The 17,434-nt window shown below is 44.5% G+C and overlaps 2 protein-coding genes across 2 annotated transcripts; one reads left to right on the top strand and one right to left on the bottom strand.

The window, feature by feature from the left end:
* The first annotated feature begins 178 nt into the window (after positions 1-178).
* Positions 179-14,348, top strand: ccnjl (cyclin J-like). Its single transcript, XM_011610706.2, has 6 exons — positions 179-638; positions 1,254-1,361; positions 3,863-4,073; positions 10,060-10,359; positions 10,462-10,621; positions 11,244-14,348. Exons 2-6 carry the CDS (start codon positions 1,284-1,286, stop codon positions 11,779-11,781), a joined length of 1,287 nt encoding a protein of 428 aa, XP_011609008.2. The 5' UTR covers positions 179-638; positions 1,254-1,283; the 3' UTR covers positions 11,782-14,348.
* Positions 14,349-16,244: 1,896 nt separating this feature from the next.
* LOC101079683 (gastrotropin) lies at positions 16,245-17,366 on the bottom strand. Its single transcript, XM_003970396.3, has 4 exons — positions 17,069-17,366; positions 16,838-16,998; positions 16,653-16,742; positions 16,245-16,533 (listed from the first exon to the last, which is right to left on the bottom strand). Exons 1-4 carry the CDS (start codon positions 17,133-17,135, stop codon positions 16,474-16,476), a joined length of 378 nt encoding a protein of 125 aa, XP_003970445.1. The 5' UTR covers positions 17,136-17,366; the 3' UTR covers positions 16,245-16,473.
* Between the last annotated feature and the right edge of the window lie 68 nt (positions 17,367-17,434).

Genomic DNA, 17,434 nt, shown 5'->3' with positions numbered 1-17,434 from the left:
CTATATTAAAGAAGCAGTCGTTAGTTAGTAATTAGTTAAATAAAACTTGGTTACTTCATTTGTTTTGTGAAAATGTATCATTATCTTACTACTTGTAAATTATTACATATAAATCAATTGAAAATAGAGAAACCAGAGATACCATCTGAACATAAATTATGGAGGTGTATAAGTGTTAAATTGCAGATGCTTTAAAAGTTATTTTGGACTATAATACATAAAGTGTTTATCTTAAGATGGGATTGTTTTCCAAAACCGTTGTAGTACAGGAGCGGACGCTATAAAGACTACAAGTCCCAGAATGGAGGAGGGACTTGCAGACCGCACGAGCCTCGCACCGCAACAGCAGCAGCTGGTGCAGCCGAGGAGGTTACTTTTGTTACGGCGGACCTACCGGTGAGAAAACTACTGAGGGATTTCTCGGAAAATTCTTAACCTTTGGGAGGTTACCGAGCGACCAAACGCTGACCGACGGGGCTCGTCGGTGGAAGGCGCTTCCCCAGTTTGTCGGCGGATACGGCCAGCGTCTTTACGCCGATAAATAGGGGTCTTTCTCAAAGTTGAGCCGAAGAAGAGTTCTCTCGCTCAGGATGTCGGTCTGAGACAAAGGGGTCTGGGGGGGCATTCCCGTCGGAACGGTGAGTGGCACATGGATTACCCTCGCTGGTGCAAATGAAAAAGTTAGCCGGGCTATTGCCGTGTCGAGTAAACCCGTCGTGTTAATCTGATGGTGTTTGTGAATCCCCGTGTTTTATCCCGGAGATGAGGCGAGTGTGTGAGCTCGGTGGCCGGTTAACTTGCGTGGCCTCACTGTTTGGCCGCTGTCTCATGGTGCAGACGTCCTCTGGGTGATTGCTGAAGCAAGAGATCTCTTAGGATCGAGAATACTACTAATGAATAAAATAAAATCAAATGAAAACGAGCAACGGAGCTGGAGTTGGATGGAGCGTTCCCTGAAAGACTGTTTTGACTCCCTGGAACTGCAGCGTGGACAAGCAGACATTTAAGCGAGCCATTTAAATGGGCATCAGATGGGGAAAGGCCCGCGGAGGAAGAGACCACTGCAGAATTCTCCAGGATGTTTAGAAACTTGAGCCAAACTAAATAGTGTTCCAGTTTTGTAGATGAATCATTGGATTCGTTTATGTGACCTGAAGTTGCCCCTCAGATGAATTTTATGATTAAAATCAATGTCCTCTCCTGTTGCCCCGTCGTATATCACCAGGGTTGTTTAAATGTGCACTCATCTGCAGGTGAAACTCGTTTCTTGAGGTCTCCTCTTGATGGGAAAGATGGACAGAGAGTTGGAATGGTGGAAAGGACAGCTCGCTGCAGATATCCATCAGTCCCTCCGCATTAAGGTGAGCAATGTCTGCTGCTGTAATATTACTGGCTATCATTGTGTGTTGATGAGAACCTCATTTAAGTCTTACTTTACTCCTGGATCATATTGGGAACCCTTATTGCTTCTCTACCACCCATTGAGACGTGCAGCACTTGAAAATTGTATATATATTTTTTCTGAGTTACTGTATAAATCATAACCTGAGAAATGTGTTTTAGAAAACACAAAATGTGTGTTGTTTTTTTTTTTTTTAAAAAGGTAATTTTCCTTTAAAGGTTTGGTAGCTATGCTTTCAGCAAAATGGATCAGACAGGCCAAAGGCATAATTACAGGCTCCTCGTGGATTTAAACATGAAATAATTGCATTAATTACATTACATGGAGGACTTGAGGCGGGTAATTGAGAATGTCTTAATTAACTTTGAAGTGTGATCATATTTCTTCCCATGTGTCATTTTAATGGAGGCATGTGTCACTTGATTGGCAGTTTAGAGCTTAGACCCTAAAGCCAGCTGTACACCAAGGGAGCAGAATTTGGATCAGTTTCTAAATATAAGGTGCATGTAGATATAGCACGTATGAAAAATGTGTTTGTCAGAAATCAGACATTTACTTTTATTCTGCAGTGTCTAAAAATATACGTTTGAATATTCTGCTAATCTTGGCAAAGAGCACATTATTTTTATTAAATGAAAGAAAAAGCTGACAGATTAGTTTGATATGCTATAAGAGGTGAAACATCAAATGACAGGAACACTACAGGTGCCTGTTTCATTCATATCAGTGAGAATGTTGCGAGGTGAACTTAAACACACCGGTAGTAGCCCACAGGTCCGCCCAGACTTCAGTGACATGATTACTGAGTGGGAATCAGCTGAGTCTCGTGCTGCATCAAAGCCTATTATACAAAGGTGTGTAACAGTTCTTTTGGTAAGCAAATAACTTAAACGCCAATTATTGGTGGGTGAGGAATGAAGGCGTGTCAGTCTTTAATATCAAGTATCAGCAAGTGTTTGGTGTTTTGCGCCAGTCGATTCATCATCCGAATATTCAACGTGTCTCAAATAGAATTTTAATTATATTACAGAGTACAGAAGCTAATGACAGGACACTGACAGCTCAGGCTCACAGAACTCTCACTGCAGTTTAAACTGCAGGAGACAAAAGTTAGAGCTGCCATAGGAATGATAGGTTCAATCTGAAGGGAAATAAAAGGCCTAACATGAGTCATATGTTTATTAAAATGTCAGAATGTGTTTTTTATATTGTCTACTTTAATGGAAAAATGAGTAGCCACACACACACTTTGATCCAGTCTTAATGCCGTCTGCTGCAGTTGTCATGCCCTGATGTGAGAGATGGCTGTGCTGCGTAGCATGTGGCAAATGATCAGACATGCAAATCAGGAAGAGGCAGCTGTGGAATCCTTAATTATAGTGCCGGTCCCCCACAAAGGCACCTCTCCACCCTGCACAGACCCCCCTAAAGCATCTTTCCCCCTTCACATCCACCCCCATTCCCCTTCAACCCGCATATACCCAGACAGACAGACAGATGGGCCAGAGGCTGGAGCACTGAGGGGAGAGTTTGTGGAGAATAAGCTGGCATGGCTGCTTCATCTCCAATGGAGTGTAGGTTTGGGCGAATCATCGAGCAAGAGCGGAGTATTAACCGTACAACTGATGTGGTAGTCAACATTTGGCCAGCTGCACATTGGCTGCTGTGCTAAATCTTTAAAACAACAAAGGTGTTGAACATTCCTAAAAATGTCGAGGTTGTTTTCTCTGATTTAAGAACCCCCCCCCAGTCTAAATTTAAGTAGATTATCGTACCCATATGCAGTCTGATATCAAATCCAAATAGAAAGCTTTTTGCGATATTGTTTTTACTGGGATCCAGCGGGGAAAACAGCATAAAAGCAGAAACATTTGTGATATAAGCAGCTTACGCACACACAGGGTACTTGAGCGGCGTGAGCTTGTTCCCTCACCGCCGAGTGTTTGTTGTTTTTTGAGTTGATTCTGAAACTATTTGCTCTTCAGTGTTGTTTAGCTCAGGAAATCTGAGACTGATTCAACGCTAATGCTCCCTCCACTTTGAAACACTTGCAGCTAATTGAACATGAATAGGCGGGTTTGGTAGGGGTGAAACCTAATCCTATCTGCCACTCAACTTCCACTGGTCACCCCCCCCACCCCCCTCTCCAAGTCACACATACCCTCACCCAGACCACATTGCTGAAAGACCCCATGCAAAGCCTCGTTTCATTTCCTGTTGGGGAGTGCTGGCGATTCTAAATACAATGAGTCTGAAATATTGAGCCCATCTGCAGCTTAATTTAACTCTGCAAGAACCATGCAAGGCTGTCCTTTTATCATGTATATTCACACTCCCTTGTTTTCTTCAGGACTTCCTGCCCGCCCTGTTCCTGCTGCTATGCCCCCCCCCCCCCCTTCCCCCCTTCCCCAATCATGGAGGCCTTCTTCATGTCTACATTATTTGTCTCTGTCTCCATAGGAGCTGAAGCTGCCCGTCTACAGGGGCCATTCTCCACAGATCGGCATGCGCCGCTACTTTGCCGACCTGTTGGCCATCCTGAGCAATCGCTATCAGCTATGTCCAACAGCACGACACCTGGCCGTCTACTTACTGGACCTGTTCATGGACCACTACGACGTGGCTGTCAAGCAGCTGTATGTCACCGCCTTAACCTGTCTGCTCCTCGCAAGTAAGTCCACCGTTAGGCTTCACCTCTGCCTCTGGGTTTGGTCTTGGCTCCTTGGGAGTTTTTGGTCACATTTGTTGAGGCCGATATAAATGTGAATGCCTCAAATGTTGTAATTTCAGCACACACTGCTATGTATTGGTTCTATATATAATGGGCAGTTTTGCACAGATGACAAAGGCCTTTTTTCTACTTGTGGTCTTTCAGGCTGCTGTAGTGAACAAAGCGCTTATGTACCAGTTCTGATCGTACCACTGCTCTCCTTTTTACATGCATTCCATCCCCTGTACTGGTAATCCTTTGATGTCTGATGCTCTTAAAAACTGGCAGCAGCAACATGATTTTCTGCCACAAACTACAAAGACAAATATATATTTCTATTTGATTTGTAGAGCAGCTTGTAAGTAGTTCTTCCTGGTCCTAACAAGCTGCTGTGGTAGTTATTACTGTCTGTCTGCTGATTAACAGACTGTAAGGTTTCTGTGCATTTGTGTAGCTCTTAGCATCATGGATAATTAGACTAATGATGCCATCCAAATGGGGCTCTTAAAGAGGGCTGTGTGCGCGTCTGTGTGGGCGTACTTTGTCTCATGGGAGATATTCGAATGGGAGACTTGAAAGCGGTTTTATTTTAAAGTAATCTCACGAGGTTCTAAATATAGCTGTGAGTCTTTGCTAATTGAGTGATATAAACATGATCCAGTCAACCTGGACAGTGTTACTTCAGTTGTCTAATAATGATCATTAGAGGAACTTTTTTCTTGTCTGACTCTTTCATTACCCCCGGGGGGGGGGGGGGGGGGGGGGGGGGGGGGGTCTCTGCCATGTTTGATGAAGGCTTGAAAGAGTATTTGACTCAAAGCTGTCTTTGGGTTCAGACTGCTTTGGAATCCAGCCTAGTTATTGAACAGTCTCACCAGGTCCTGTTCGAGCCTTTCAACACGCATACACAACATTGTAGTTTTTTTATTTGACATATTCTGTATTCCACACTTTGTTAATTAATCACACCCTCTTTTTGTTGTTCTCAGCAGCCCCCCCTATAATCCCGTTATTCTATTGTGTAGGTGTTTGTGTTGTTGTGTAAGTGGTTGCATTTGCATGTGTCTATTAATGACCCGTTCGTCACGATAACAGTTTGTGTTTTGATTTACTCCATTTCTTACAGATTTATGATGTAATGTGGACAGTCATAAAACAACAGTAATTATGGTGCTTTATTTCTCATCCTAGTCTTAGTCACACAGTGCAGCCATGACCCACGAGCCCCTGCAGGGACCAGCTCAGCCCTGTCCAGCTCAGCACACTGCAGCTAGTTGTTAGAGTAGATGACATCACTGATGTTTGTGTGCCTCCTGCTTCTACGGGAATCTTCTCTTTTCTGCCGCCGGAGTTGCAGTTGTTTACCCTCTGGTATCGATCAGTGTTCCGTTGTTTTGCGCCAATTAAACATCAAATTGGATTTAAGGTTTTCCTCAACGATCCGAATGTCTTAAGTGAAACGAGCGTCATGTGAAAGGGACGAGAAGCTCGGTCATATGGAGAGCACGGTGCACTTAGAGAGCCCTGTGGTGGGGGGTGAGGAGGGGGGTGGTGCTGAGGAGCACCTGCCATATGCTCTCCGAGTCAGGCCTCAAACAAAAGCCCAGCAAATCCAAGCAGGACAGGCAGCCAGACCCTCCCTGGAATGGGGGAGGGGAGGTTCAGGGGTTTCTGTGTGTGTGTGCGCGTGTGTGTTTTTCAAAATGAGGAGATGGTCGCCGTGGCAACCTTTCTGTGGGGGTGTGTGATAATTGATTGATAATTGATGATTTGGGATTTTCTAATGCAGTTGATAAATTTCCATCAGGTTGGTGTTTGTGTCCTTTTACCTTAGACTGGTGACCGTTCCCTTCACATTCCCTCACCTTGTCAGGAGGGTGGGGCAGAGGGAGGCTGCCCTGGGACAGCAGCCAGTTAAAAGCAGCCCCACATCCCTGGGGGGTTGGGAAACGAATGGAGCGGCGCTTCAAAGGCAGGTCGACTGCTGATGTTAAACAGTGTAGAAAGAGAAGCAGAGGTGCTGGCCTGCAAAATGGGACATGTTGAGCTGAAACACACGGGGGGTGTCCTGAAATGTAGATTAACAGGGCCCCCCCCCGCCCCTTCCTTCAGTCCTCTGTCGGAGCTCTGACAGTCATTCTCATGGAACTGTTGTCATGTTGGAGTCATTATTATTAAGGACATTATGCAAAGATGTGCTGATTGCTTCAGACAAGATTATATCAAAGTCGTTGCTGCAACTGTCACCCGCTCAGGATTCCCCCACGTCTGAGAATAGAAGGCCTTATTCATAATCGCACTTTGTGTTCGTGGTCAACAAAGCACACAGAGTTGAACATCATTCTCCTCGGTGTCAGAGACATTTGCATCTGAGGTTAAAGGTCAGCCTGGGCCTACATTGTGAGAGCTGCTGAGGCCAGGGGGCAACTTGGAAGGTCTATGATGGAACTGTGGCCAGTTTCACACTCCCAGTGAAAAATGAAACCACCAAATAAAACAAATTAAAGAACACAGGAAATTCCTCCGTGGCTGGTGGGGGGTGGGGGGGGACCTCAATGTGCACCTTTTTATCGAGAAAGCGGCAATATTGAACGATAATTAAATGAGATGCAAATGTTCCATTCAGCAGCATAATTAAGGGCAAATCATTTGAAGTGCACCAAAGTGCAGTGTGAAGTGATTTAGTAATGCAGATGTTAAATGGAATTAATTACATGGAAATATTTGCCCCTTTTTGTCTTTCTCCTCTATGATCTGTAGTGTTTTGGCATAAAATAAACCTTTTATTAAATATCATCACCAGATGTCTGTGCAGTACCCAAATATGGATTCATGTATTTTCTATCCCAATTTTAATTGCACACATGGCACGAAGACGCAAGCACAATAACATCGATTGACCTAAGAACCCCCAGTGCACGTCAATCTGAAGCTTCAAAATGCAAACTGAGGAAGAAAAGCATGATTACATTTAGAATTATGTTGTCGTTTACTGTCATTGAAATACTTGTGGTTTGGAAAAGCACGATGCACAGCCCCAGAAATGGGGGTTCTTCACCGTGAGAACACGGCTCTCGGGTTTCTTAACAGCCCTTATCAGCCCAAACCTCCCCCAGCCCCCACTTCCCCATCGTTCCCACATAGCACACCTGGAAGGAGACTCCACATCCTGGCCGTTTACCTCTTTCTAACCCCTGACCTTTGACTACGTGGGCTACCTTTTGTCAGCATGTCTGCCACCTGCGACATGAGAGAGCACAGGTTTAACGTAATGGAAGACAAAGTAGCTCGAAAGTCCGAATGTTTCACAGTGGAGATAGGATCATATAGCCCGCTGCATTCCGGGGAGGCTGAAGTCACGGTAGTGGAATGAGGAATGGAGATATGAGCGGCTCCAGCGTTGTTGCCGTGGTTTACCAGTTTATTGTCCTGTTTGCATGCATATTTTGGCACTGAATGTTTGAGGGTCCGTAACACAAAATATTCAGGCTCATTGTTCAACTCCTTTTGCAAAACGCTGCGCAGCCTTTCAGGGTGTAGCGAGACTCTTTTTTTAGATAGGTCAGAGATGTTTGCTGAGTTTTTGTTTTGAAATTTTGTCACGGTGTCACGGTGGCATCCATCTTGTAGCTGGTCAGCCGCAGTAGTAAAGCCAGGAAGTAATCACATAGCGCAGTGAGGAAATTGACCCTGCCTTCCTTTAGATCAAAGAGGTTGGGGCTGTGTGGAGATTGGAGGCACTGGTGGAGTTTTACGGCAGCATCTGTGTGGACGCAGCAGCCAGCAGCAGACGGCTCCTGCTCCACAGATATGAGGGTGAGAGAATGTGGCCAGTGTGGACTCGGCTGGAGAGTCCTGGTGGGCACAAACAAGCCTGTTTCATTCCCTTTCCTATTCTGCTGCTGAGGTGCCATTATTGCCTCTATGCTAATTAACACCCCCCACCCCCCCACCCCCCCCACACACACACACACACACACACTCTTTCCCAGTTATTTTGTCCATCCTAGACTAGTCTGTCTTTACCCTACTTAATGGTTGTTCCACCTCACACTTCACAGGGAGACAGGCAGTTCACTAAAACAAGGTCATAAAGAGGTAAAACAGGAAAGAAAAGATGGGCACTATAACTGTGGCGCCACAGTTAGTTGTTCTTCACTTCTGGCTGCAGCTCAGGAAAGTCTATAATACAAATCTTTGTTACGCTTTGCTTTGACCTGCACATTTTGCCCTAAAACATTCCTAATTATCACCTTTTTCATTGTGATACTTCTTGTAATTTAATGGCACCGGTGAAGCTTGTAGCAGAGCAGCGTTCTTGTTTTAACTTGGAAATAGAATTCCATCTCGTCGTAGCTCAGTGGACCCCAGCCTCGGAGCTGTTGCCATGGAAGCAGCGTTGGGAAAGGGGTCACTATAAAGGCTGCTCTGTATGTCTGCAAGGATCTGGATCGAGTGGCAGAAGATAAATATTTTAAGGGTTATAGCGGCTCGTAGGAAGCGTTATATGATCCACATCAGTGCTCCATACTTGGGAGACATACCTGGGGGGCTTTTGTTGGAGTACTTGTTGGCTGTAATGCCAGATGTTCTGCAGTGGCTTCATCACTAATGCTTTGCAGTGTCCTGTTGCTTTGTACAAGCTTGAGTAAAGCGTTTTAGGAGTGACCTTAAGCCTTTTCTGGTGGGTGGGAGACCTCTCGATGGAGGAGGCTCTAGGTCTTGTGCCTGGCTCCCCCTGCATTTGAGATGCTGTTCACCAGGGTTTTGGGTGCGCTGTCCTCCATCATCTGGTCTCCTCACCCCCGGCTGTGGGGGCCCTGTTGGTGGCCCTTAGCTGTTCTGTCTCTACTGTAAAGGCTTGATCATCCAAGGGTGTAGTTCTTAGTTTGGATTCTATATCTTTTGAAATAATCTTGAATGATTCCGAGTTAATCTAAACCAGGGGTCACCAACACAGTGCCCGTGGGCACCAAGTCGCCCGCAATGACCACATGAGTCGCCCGCAAGCCTGTTCTAAAAATAGCAAAACTCGCAAGTGAGGTGCGTCGAAGAAAATTTTTTCTCCCGCTATTTTTTTTAAAATCACACCTGCATTTACATAGATTTTAAGATGACAATGTCTTAAAAATAAATAAAAATATAAATAAAGTGAAGGTGAACTCTGACCTAGTTCAAAGGTCAGTATATATAGTGAACATGGCATGGCAAAAAGAAGACGGTAAATTTATCATTTTCAAAGTGAATGGGAGGAAGAGTCATTTTTTACTACTGTGAAAGGAAGGTGTGTATGTTGCATTTGTGAGGCGACTGTGATGACGGCGAAGCAGCACAATGTGGAGCGACGCTTCACTACGCGTCATGAAAGCTACAATGCTACAATGCTAATGCTAACGACCCGCCGGGAAGCGTTCTACAGTCAGAGAAGCCCAGGAGCTAAAAAGGGTGTTTATCAAATGGAACAGATTCTGAGCAGAATTGCAGTAGATTTGTTCAGTTAAGATTTATTCAATATGAAAGTTAATTTTTAAAAAATGTTGCATAACTTTTTATGTCATGGTTCAACATAGTTTATGAATTGTTAAAATGGTTTAGTTTCTTATGGTTGAGAGGGTCTGGTGAAAACTCCACATTTTCTTTCTGATCAAATGCAGAAGTGATCATCTGGACAATTGCTGAGATTAATAATAATAAAGTGTTGAATATTGATCTTTTCTGTTACCCACTCTAAGTTATTGATACACACACACACACACACCAGGTGACCCCTGATCTAAACCACATATGAGCTGTATATTATATTTGGTCTTTTTTGTTGCTGTGTCTTTGAAACATTGGTGGATGATTCATTTGGGACATTAATCGTCTTTCTTTGAGTACATCTATTCTTATTAATGTGTCTCAAAGACTAAACTGCTCAGCTCACTTTACACGTTTCTGTCTGCAGGTAAGTTTGAGGAGAAGGAGGACAGGGTTCCAAAGCTGGAACAACTCAACTCTCTGGGCTTCATGTGCAGCCTGAACCTGGTTCTCAACAAAAAAGATTTGATCAAAATGGAACTTCTGCTGCTGGAGACCTTTGACTGGAACCTGTGCATGCCCACTGCTGCTCACTTTATAGACTACTACCTCCACGCCTCAGTGAAAGAGGACGACCTCTACAACGGCTGGCCCATTTCCTCCATCTCCAAGACCAAGGTCTTCATGGACAAATACACCCACTACTTCCTTGAAGTCTCACTGCAAGGTAGGTTAGGAGCAGTGACTGTTTCAGAGGTGCTGGGCATCAGGCTCAAGTCTTGTGTATTTATGTGTTAATCTTTGGTTTTCTTTTCTTTTTTTCTTGCAGACCACGCCTTCTTGAGTTTCCGACCATCTCAGGTTGCCTCCGCGTGTGTGGCAGCATCTCGAATTTGCCTTCAGATTTCACCGAGCTGGACGACTGCCCTACATCTGCTCACGGGTTACTCCTGGGACCACCTCACCCAGTGCATAGAGCTCATGCTGCTGTAAGGGAGACACACTCCAACCATCTAATACGCTCTCAAACAGAGGAAAAAAAATTCAAATGTCTTTGAAGTATGTTCATGAATATATGGTGTGGCCCAAAGCAGACCTGTTCTGCATTTATATAGACAAGTCTAATACTTTTTTAATTTAATTGTTGGCAGATGGGATATTACCCAGAGGAGGTACCACCTGAAAACCCCATTCAATTGACTTATAAATGGTTTATTCACTCATTAGAGTTCTATTGTATGTCAGATAAAACAGGATTTAAAAGTTAGTATTTCATGATGTATTTAGATTTTGTTTGTTTGGTTTTTGCCTGGTCTAAGATTGAAAATTATTAACAGTAATTACTTTTTAACTGCTCTTCCTGTGGGCAATTATAAATGGTAATTTCTCAAGAAAAAGAGGATGTGTCATTATGAAGGCGGAAATTGAAATGATTAGTATATGATAGTATTGGAAACATCAGTTATTCAGTAATCTTGTAAAACCCAAAGTTGAGTGGTCATCTAATGTTCATTTAGGGGGTTTGCATCTTTTCAGAGGCGTCCTTGAAGTCATGTGTATTGTCCACGGTCGACTTGGTCGAAGGTTTTAAATGTGTGTTTTTGCCTTCAGTGCTCACGACAATGACGTTAAGGAGGCCAACAAAACCAAACCCTCTCCGTCCCACCGGCCGTCTTCCCTGCAGTCCCAGCCTCAGACTGCTCGTCTCTCTCAAGTGTCGGCCATCCAGAGACCAGCGTCCTCCACCTCCTCCTCTTCGTCCTCCTCCTCCTCCACCTCGTCCACGCCACAGCTGCTCTTCCAGCCAGACACGTTCCCACACTTTTCCCAGCATTCCCCATCCCTGTCCCAGCTGCAGGCCTTAGCTGACTCTCAGGCCTTGGGGACAATGATGTCTCAGGATTTCCTTCAGAGCCATCGGATGGGGCTCCTCACTGCAGCCCCTTCCATGACTCCCGGTGGTGGGTTCTCCTCCTTCCCCAGCCTGACCTCGAGTCTCCAACCGGCCGCTCGTACTCTTCCACTCCAGGGCCCCGTGTCTATGCAGATGGCCTTCGCTGGAGAGCCACGCCACTGTCTGAGTATGGCCTACAGCGGTGGCTATCTGGGGGCCCATCACACATTCACAGCCGGCTGCTTTGACAGGTGACGCCAGGAGACGGAGAGAGAACACACACACTCGCAGGAGTGCGCTCTGAGAATTCCACCTGAGGTACCCACTCCCAAGTATCCTTTCACAGACCTGCGCTCTCTCTCCGTCAGGACCAAGACTCGTTCACCTTGTCCTGCTCCCTCCTCCCTCACACAGAGACGCCTCAAACGCAAGCAGAGATCCAAAGGCCAGACAGACCCATTAGAAGTCATCACACTGACATGACGAGTTCTCACCGACTCAGCTAAAAATACTGAGGCAATTGTGGTTGCCATCTTGTGTGTGTGTGTGTGTGTGTGTTGTTTTTAATAATTGTCAGTTAAGAAGAGACTAACATCACTGTGAATGAGATCACAGCAGTGTGTGTTCACACCCGACTCATTCAGTGCCTGCTCTCAGTTATTACCTGAGACAATTTTAGAAATGCACAGAACAGAAAATATTTGTGCTCGTGGTTTCTTGCTGCTTTTGAAAGCTTTTTTTAAAAAAAAGAAAAATTTGAATCCAAAAATGTAATTATATTCCGACATGAAAAAACAATGTTATCAAAACGCCATTTTAAAGTCAGACTGGCTGAGTTGGCAGGAAACTATACGTTATTGAAATGTCCTGTTTTTCCGGATCGTTAGCAAACATTGATCTAAGTCCCTTTGTCGTCTTTGCTAGAATACCCCCCCCCCCCCCCCCCCCCCCCCCCCAGGGAATCGCTCATTACATAAGCTCTCGGAAGGGAAAATCAACTTTCCACTCAGCAGGTGAAGTCCAACCTTCCTGTGGTGGTTCTTTCTTCTTACTGTCTGTTCTCAACATCACATATTTTCACTCTCCAAAGTTGAGCCTCGTGGCACATTTAGGTCAGAATGTGCCCCCCTGGCAGCTGTGGGCTTTGTCATTTATGTTTCCAGCACCGTTCAAAGACTTTAAACTGTTGTAACTGGACCAGCACAGTGAAGAGGAAGTGGGTGTTTAATGTATATATGAATTGCTGCTGCCTTCTTATGAACTGTTGGTTCTGTGTCTGTTAATGACCTAAATGTTTACATGAACCACTGATTATCAGGGACTTGAACAAGATTACTTGAATATAATGCCATTGAAAACACGCCATAGCTTTTATTTATAATGATGTTGCTTTTTTTGCTCTGGACTATTTTCCTTTTTTATTCCTTTCATTCTTTGTTGTAGGTTACCGTAGTATTTTTTTTTTTTTGCCAACATAGGAACACGTTGACGTTGATTAGTTCTTTGTACTCGTTGAAACTGTATTCATGCTTATGTTTCAAGGCTGAGGCCTGCAGCTTTTCCTTTATTTTATTCTCTTATGCTTTAAAGTGGCTGCTAAAGCCTATTATCTGCTGGGGCTGGAAGTTATGCCCTTCTTCATCACTGGAACACACTCTGCTTAAGTCAGTGACTGAACGTGTGGAACAGGTTTGCTCCCTGGTTCCACACACATCAGGAGCCACGCACTTAGACCTTCCAAGAGTTCTACAGCGGCAATGCCTCATCTTCCACTTCCTGTTTAAGTATAAACGCATCCAGATTCCCAGTGCTGTTCTCGAGGGATGCCCACCCGTTACCATGGTAATGGCTGTAGACCACGGGGTTATGGATGATAAGGGGTTTTAATTAAATACTCTCAGAACCAGGGATTTGTTTCTAAGAGGAATTACAGGTTAGCAAGTGATTCACTCATCTGGACCTTTGATGTGCTTGTAATAAGAAACTGAACTGCTTTGTTGTGGACCTCCTTACTGTTACTACATTTGCAGTCAGACGTGGATTTCTCAGCTACCACTAAACAGAACTTTTGATGGGGGGAAAAAACCCCTCCGAGCGTCCCATCAATCACCAAATCTTTGTGTTCGGCGACTGAAAGGGACCAAAGAGCGTCTCCGTGATAAGAACCAACGCACCAAGCTTTTTTGTTATTTGGCGTTTTGTGGGTTTTAATGGGTTTTGCCAAACTTTTTTCCTCCTTTCATTGTATTTTACAGCATTTCTGTCCTGGTCCTCTCATGAACACTGTTGGTGTGAACTCCCCCCGCCCCTCGGTCCACTTCCTCCTCATTCATGAAGAGCTCCAAACGGAGGTGTCAAAGGTGCAATATGTTATCTCCTTAAACCAGCCACAGCCATCCCTGATGCGGTGACACCACGGGTTTACGCTTCTCGACCTTATATCTGTGGACTCGCTGTAACATGGTGTCTAGAGCAGTGAGCTCTGAGCACAATGAACCCGTAGCTTATTGCAGCCACCTCCTATGAGTGCCAGACATCACTGAATGCGTGCGTCTCCTTGTCCATTAGCCACGTCCCACACTTTCTCTCAAAACAAACTTGTCTGGCACGATCAAAAGGAAATGCCACACACACCCGGTTGATATTTTTGTATCGTTTTCTACCGTTTTGTTAACATGCTTTTTGTGACACCATCTGATAAAAAGGAATTCTTTTCTTTATCAATGTGTGCCATGGAAGAATAAATATGTGAACTCTCTCAGGGGTGTGTTGTCTTCTCAGGAAGTGTGACTGCAGCCCTTAGGAAAGTGGTGCATTCCTTTTAGGTGTTCCTGATGGTTGAGTGGAGACAATGGGGTTAACGGTCCTCCAGCTGTGACCACATGTGGTCCCTGACCCGAAGTGGAGAGAATGACTTTAACTGGGTACAAGTACTTAACACTTTGTGGAGAATCTATGCAAAACATTGACAGATTCAATATTAGTTTAATCACCAAGCTGCATTTTGTATTTGAGATCTCATTGTTAATCTTTCCCTCACATCTGTTTGGAATCATATCCATGAGCACCGCAGCTTCCCTGGCAGAAGTTAATATTCAGAATTGTATAAACAGGTCCCCTCTTTCTTCTGCTTCCACCTCCACATTTCAATAATGGCTTTCAGCGTTTGATGACATTTTAATGCATACAAATCTATTCAGTGAGGGGGCTCTGCGTGACTCCATTCTCCTCTGGTTTGATGCTCTGAATGGCTGCCCTTTTTGTGTTGAACTCATTGTATTATTCATTTTTCATCATGAATTTTATAATTCAGCCAGTGAACACATTTCAGACATATGTGCCATTCCAGCCCGCCGATCCAATCTGTGAAACATTACAATATATCACTCTCCAAACTACAAGTTTGTTTTCCACATAATGATCTCGATTAAGATATGATTAGACACGAGTGTGGGGGGGGGGGGGGGTCGCTGTAGCGTGCTGCCTTCAGCTGAAACAATGATTGTATTTACTTAGAGAAAGGGTAGAAGCAGAGTTGAATGTATAGTCTGTGGGTGGAGGTGGGGAGCGCTCCAGTTGTCAGTATGATAATGGATCATTCTGTCAGCCTCCTGTAAACAGACCTCTGTGGATTCTTTCATTGTTCCCTCAGGGAACAGTTGGGGTCAGATATTGGTGCTACTGCGAGGTTTGATTACATTATTTTTGTTTAAACATGCATGCTTTTAAAACGACATTAAATTAACAGTTGGAAGGAAGCCTAAAGATAGTAGATTTTTATTTTTGGCACCTAAAAACCATAAATAACAATATAATATTCATTAGATTAAATTATGTCCATAGTGTGTTTGCTTAATAATAATAAATATAATAATGTATGATATAATTATAAATAATTGGATGCTTTTCCGACAAATCGACCATAAACGGGCCACCGCAGTAGCCGCCTGATCAGGCCGGGGGCGCCTCCCAGCGGTGAAATGCGAGAGGTGCAGCGGCTGCGAGCTGCCGGTGCAGATGTCCAGTCGAGATGATTTCAGACTTCTGTCCTCCTCTCTTCCCTCTCTGTACCATGTGCTAGTTGAATGGCTGTTTTGTACAATTACAACTGTTGCCAGGCTTCCACAGAATAGCAAACTCAACAGGCAACCCATCCTTTTATTCTGCCCGTGACGCAGGCGATCTAAAATCCGACCCAATAAATAAGTCGTCAATGCATCACCGCTTTATCCGGTTTTTAAAAAGGTCAATTAACGCCAAAAACACTTTAACAGATATCATATGATTGAAAAAGCCGCTCCCATCTTGTTTTTCACGTTATTTACACAACCAGCAGCATTCCCACGTTGACCCTTTAGCAGCCATCTTACAGTGAGTCGCACAAATGCACATGTTTGTAGATGTCTGCTCTGCTTTCAGTCACAGCAGCAGGAAGTGAAACAGGCCTCGAGGATGACTAATCACATCTGACATTTTCACCCTGTAATGACACAGATTCGGTTCCCCAAATAACATTCCCCCCGCTGAGGGGAAATTTAATTGCCACTTAAATACAATGACTAAACACACTAATGCATAAAGTTCATCCATCTTTTTTGTTCTTACGTACAGGCAGCTTAATATCAGTGGATGAGAACATTAACGATACATAAACACGAACAAAGGGACGCTGTGAAAATCAGCAGAAAGCATTCCAAAAGAAAATATCACGCGTCTGCTCCAGTTCACATTTTATTTCTCATTTTGAAACACGTTGGTGTGACTTCACCGTTGGGTGCACAACACATCCAGCCGCTCTGACACAGACCCAAAAGGACACAAACACTTTTGCCTCCCTGCGTATGTGAGGGATCCTTCTGAACCCCCTGGAGTCACAGCAAACTTTTTCACGATGTGCTCTGCCTCTGCCAGCCTCTGCTCCAATAAAACATGTTGAGTCTCGCAGCCTTAAAGTCTCCTGCTTATTCTTTTGAAGGTCACTCCCTTCTCTCCTGGAGTTGTGCAATTCTAAAGGGTTGAGAGAGGAAAGGAGAAGTGTTAATGTGGAGTTAAATCCACTGAAATCGGACACCAACACGGACTCTGTGAGAGCAATGGAAGTCAGTTTAACTGATTGGTTCTTTTACCATTATCAACTTGTCCCCATTGACCTCTGCTGTGAAATGGTACTGAGGAAACTGGACTGAGATCTTTCCGTTTTCCATACGAACTGGAGCCTGGGGATCAGAAAGACGTCCGTTAAACCCTGATTTCATGACAAAAAAAGGATGAAAACTTTCAGATATCAGGGTTGTTGCTCTCACCCACCCACCTTGAACTGGATGCCCTTCATGGTCACCAGCTCACATTCCTGACCGACGCTGAACGTGTTCGACCACGTCCAGTTGGGAATGGTTTGTGTCCAGGTGAAGTCGTTCCCATTCTGGACCACCTCTGTTATCACTTTGTGGTCCGTCTTGGCACCGAGGAGTCCTGTTACAGAGGAAAAATAAATCACATCCATCCTTTTATGGCATGAGCGTCAAGAATAAAATTTGTGTACCGATTGCTTCCAAAAACTCCTCGTAATTTTCCTGAGTCTCCAGCTCGTATTTCCCAGTGAACGTCATGGTGGTAAAGCAGAGAGAATAACACAAGAAAAGTCTTTATGACACGAAATAAGGAGTGGCGTGCTGCAGCTCTGACTAACGCCCACATCCGCTGCTTCCTTTTATCACACCAAAATCAGCTGTTAATGTCCCACATTGACCTGTCGGCTGGTTTATATCTCAACTTAAGTCACACAAGGGTGAACGAGGCTTTCAGCACTGGTCAGCCTCAGGTTTTAGCTGTGTGTGCAGCTCGTTTGGGTGTGGAGCGGTGGGGAAGACCACACACTGTAGTGTTGGACTAGCATGCAGATTTATAC

This window comes from Takifugu rubripes, chromosome 14 (genome assembly GCF_901000725.2).
Source record: "Takifugu rubripes chromosome 14, fTakRub1.2, whole genome shotgun sequence".
NCBI classification, from domain to species: domain Eukaryota; kingdom Metazoa; phylum Chordata; class Actinopteri; order Tetraodontiformes; family Tetraodontidae; genus Takifugu; species Takifugu rubripes.
This window is presented reverse-complemented; position numbering and strand designations above follow the sequence as displayed.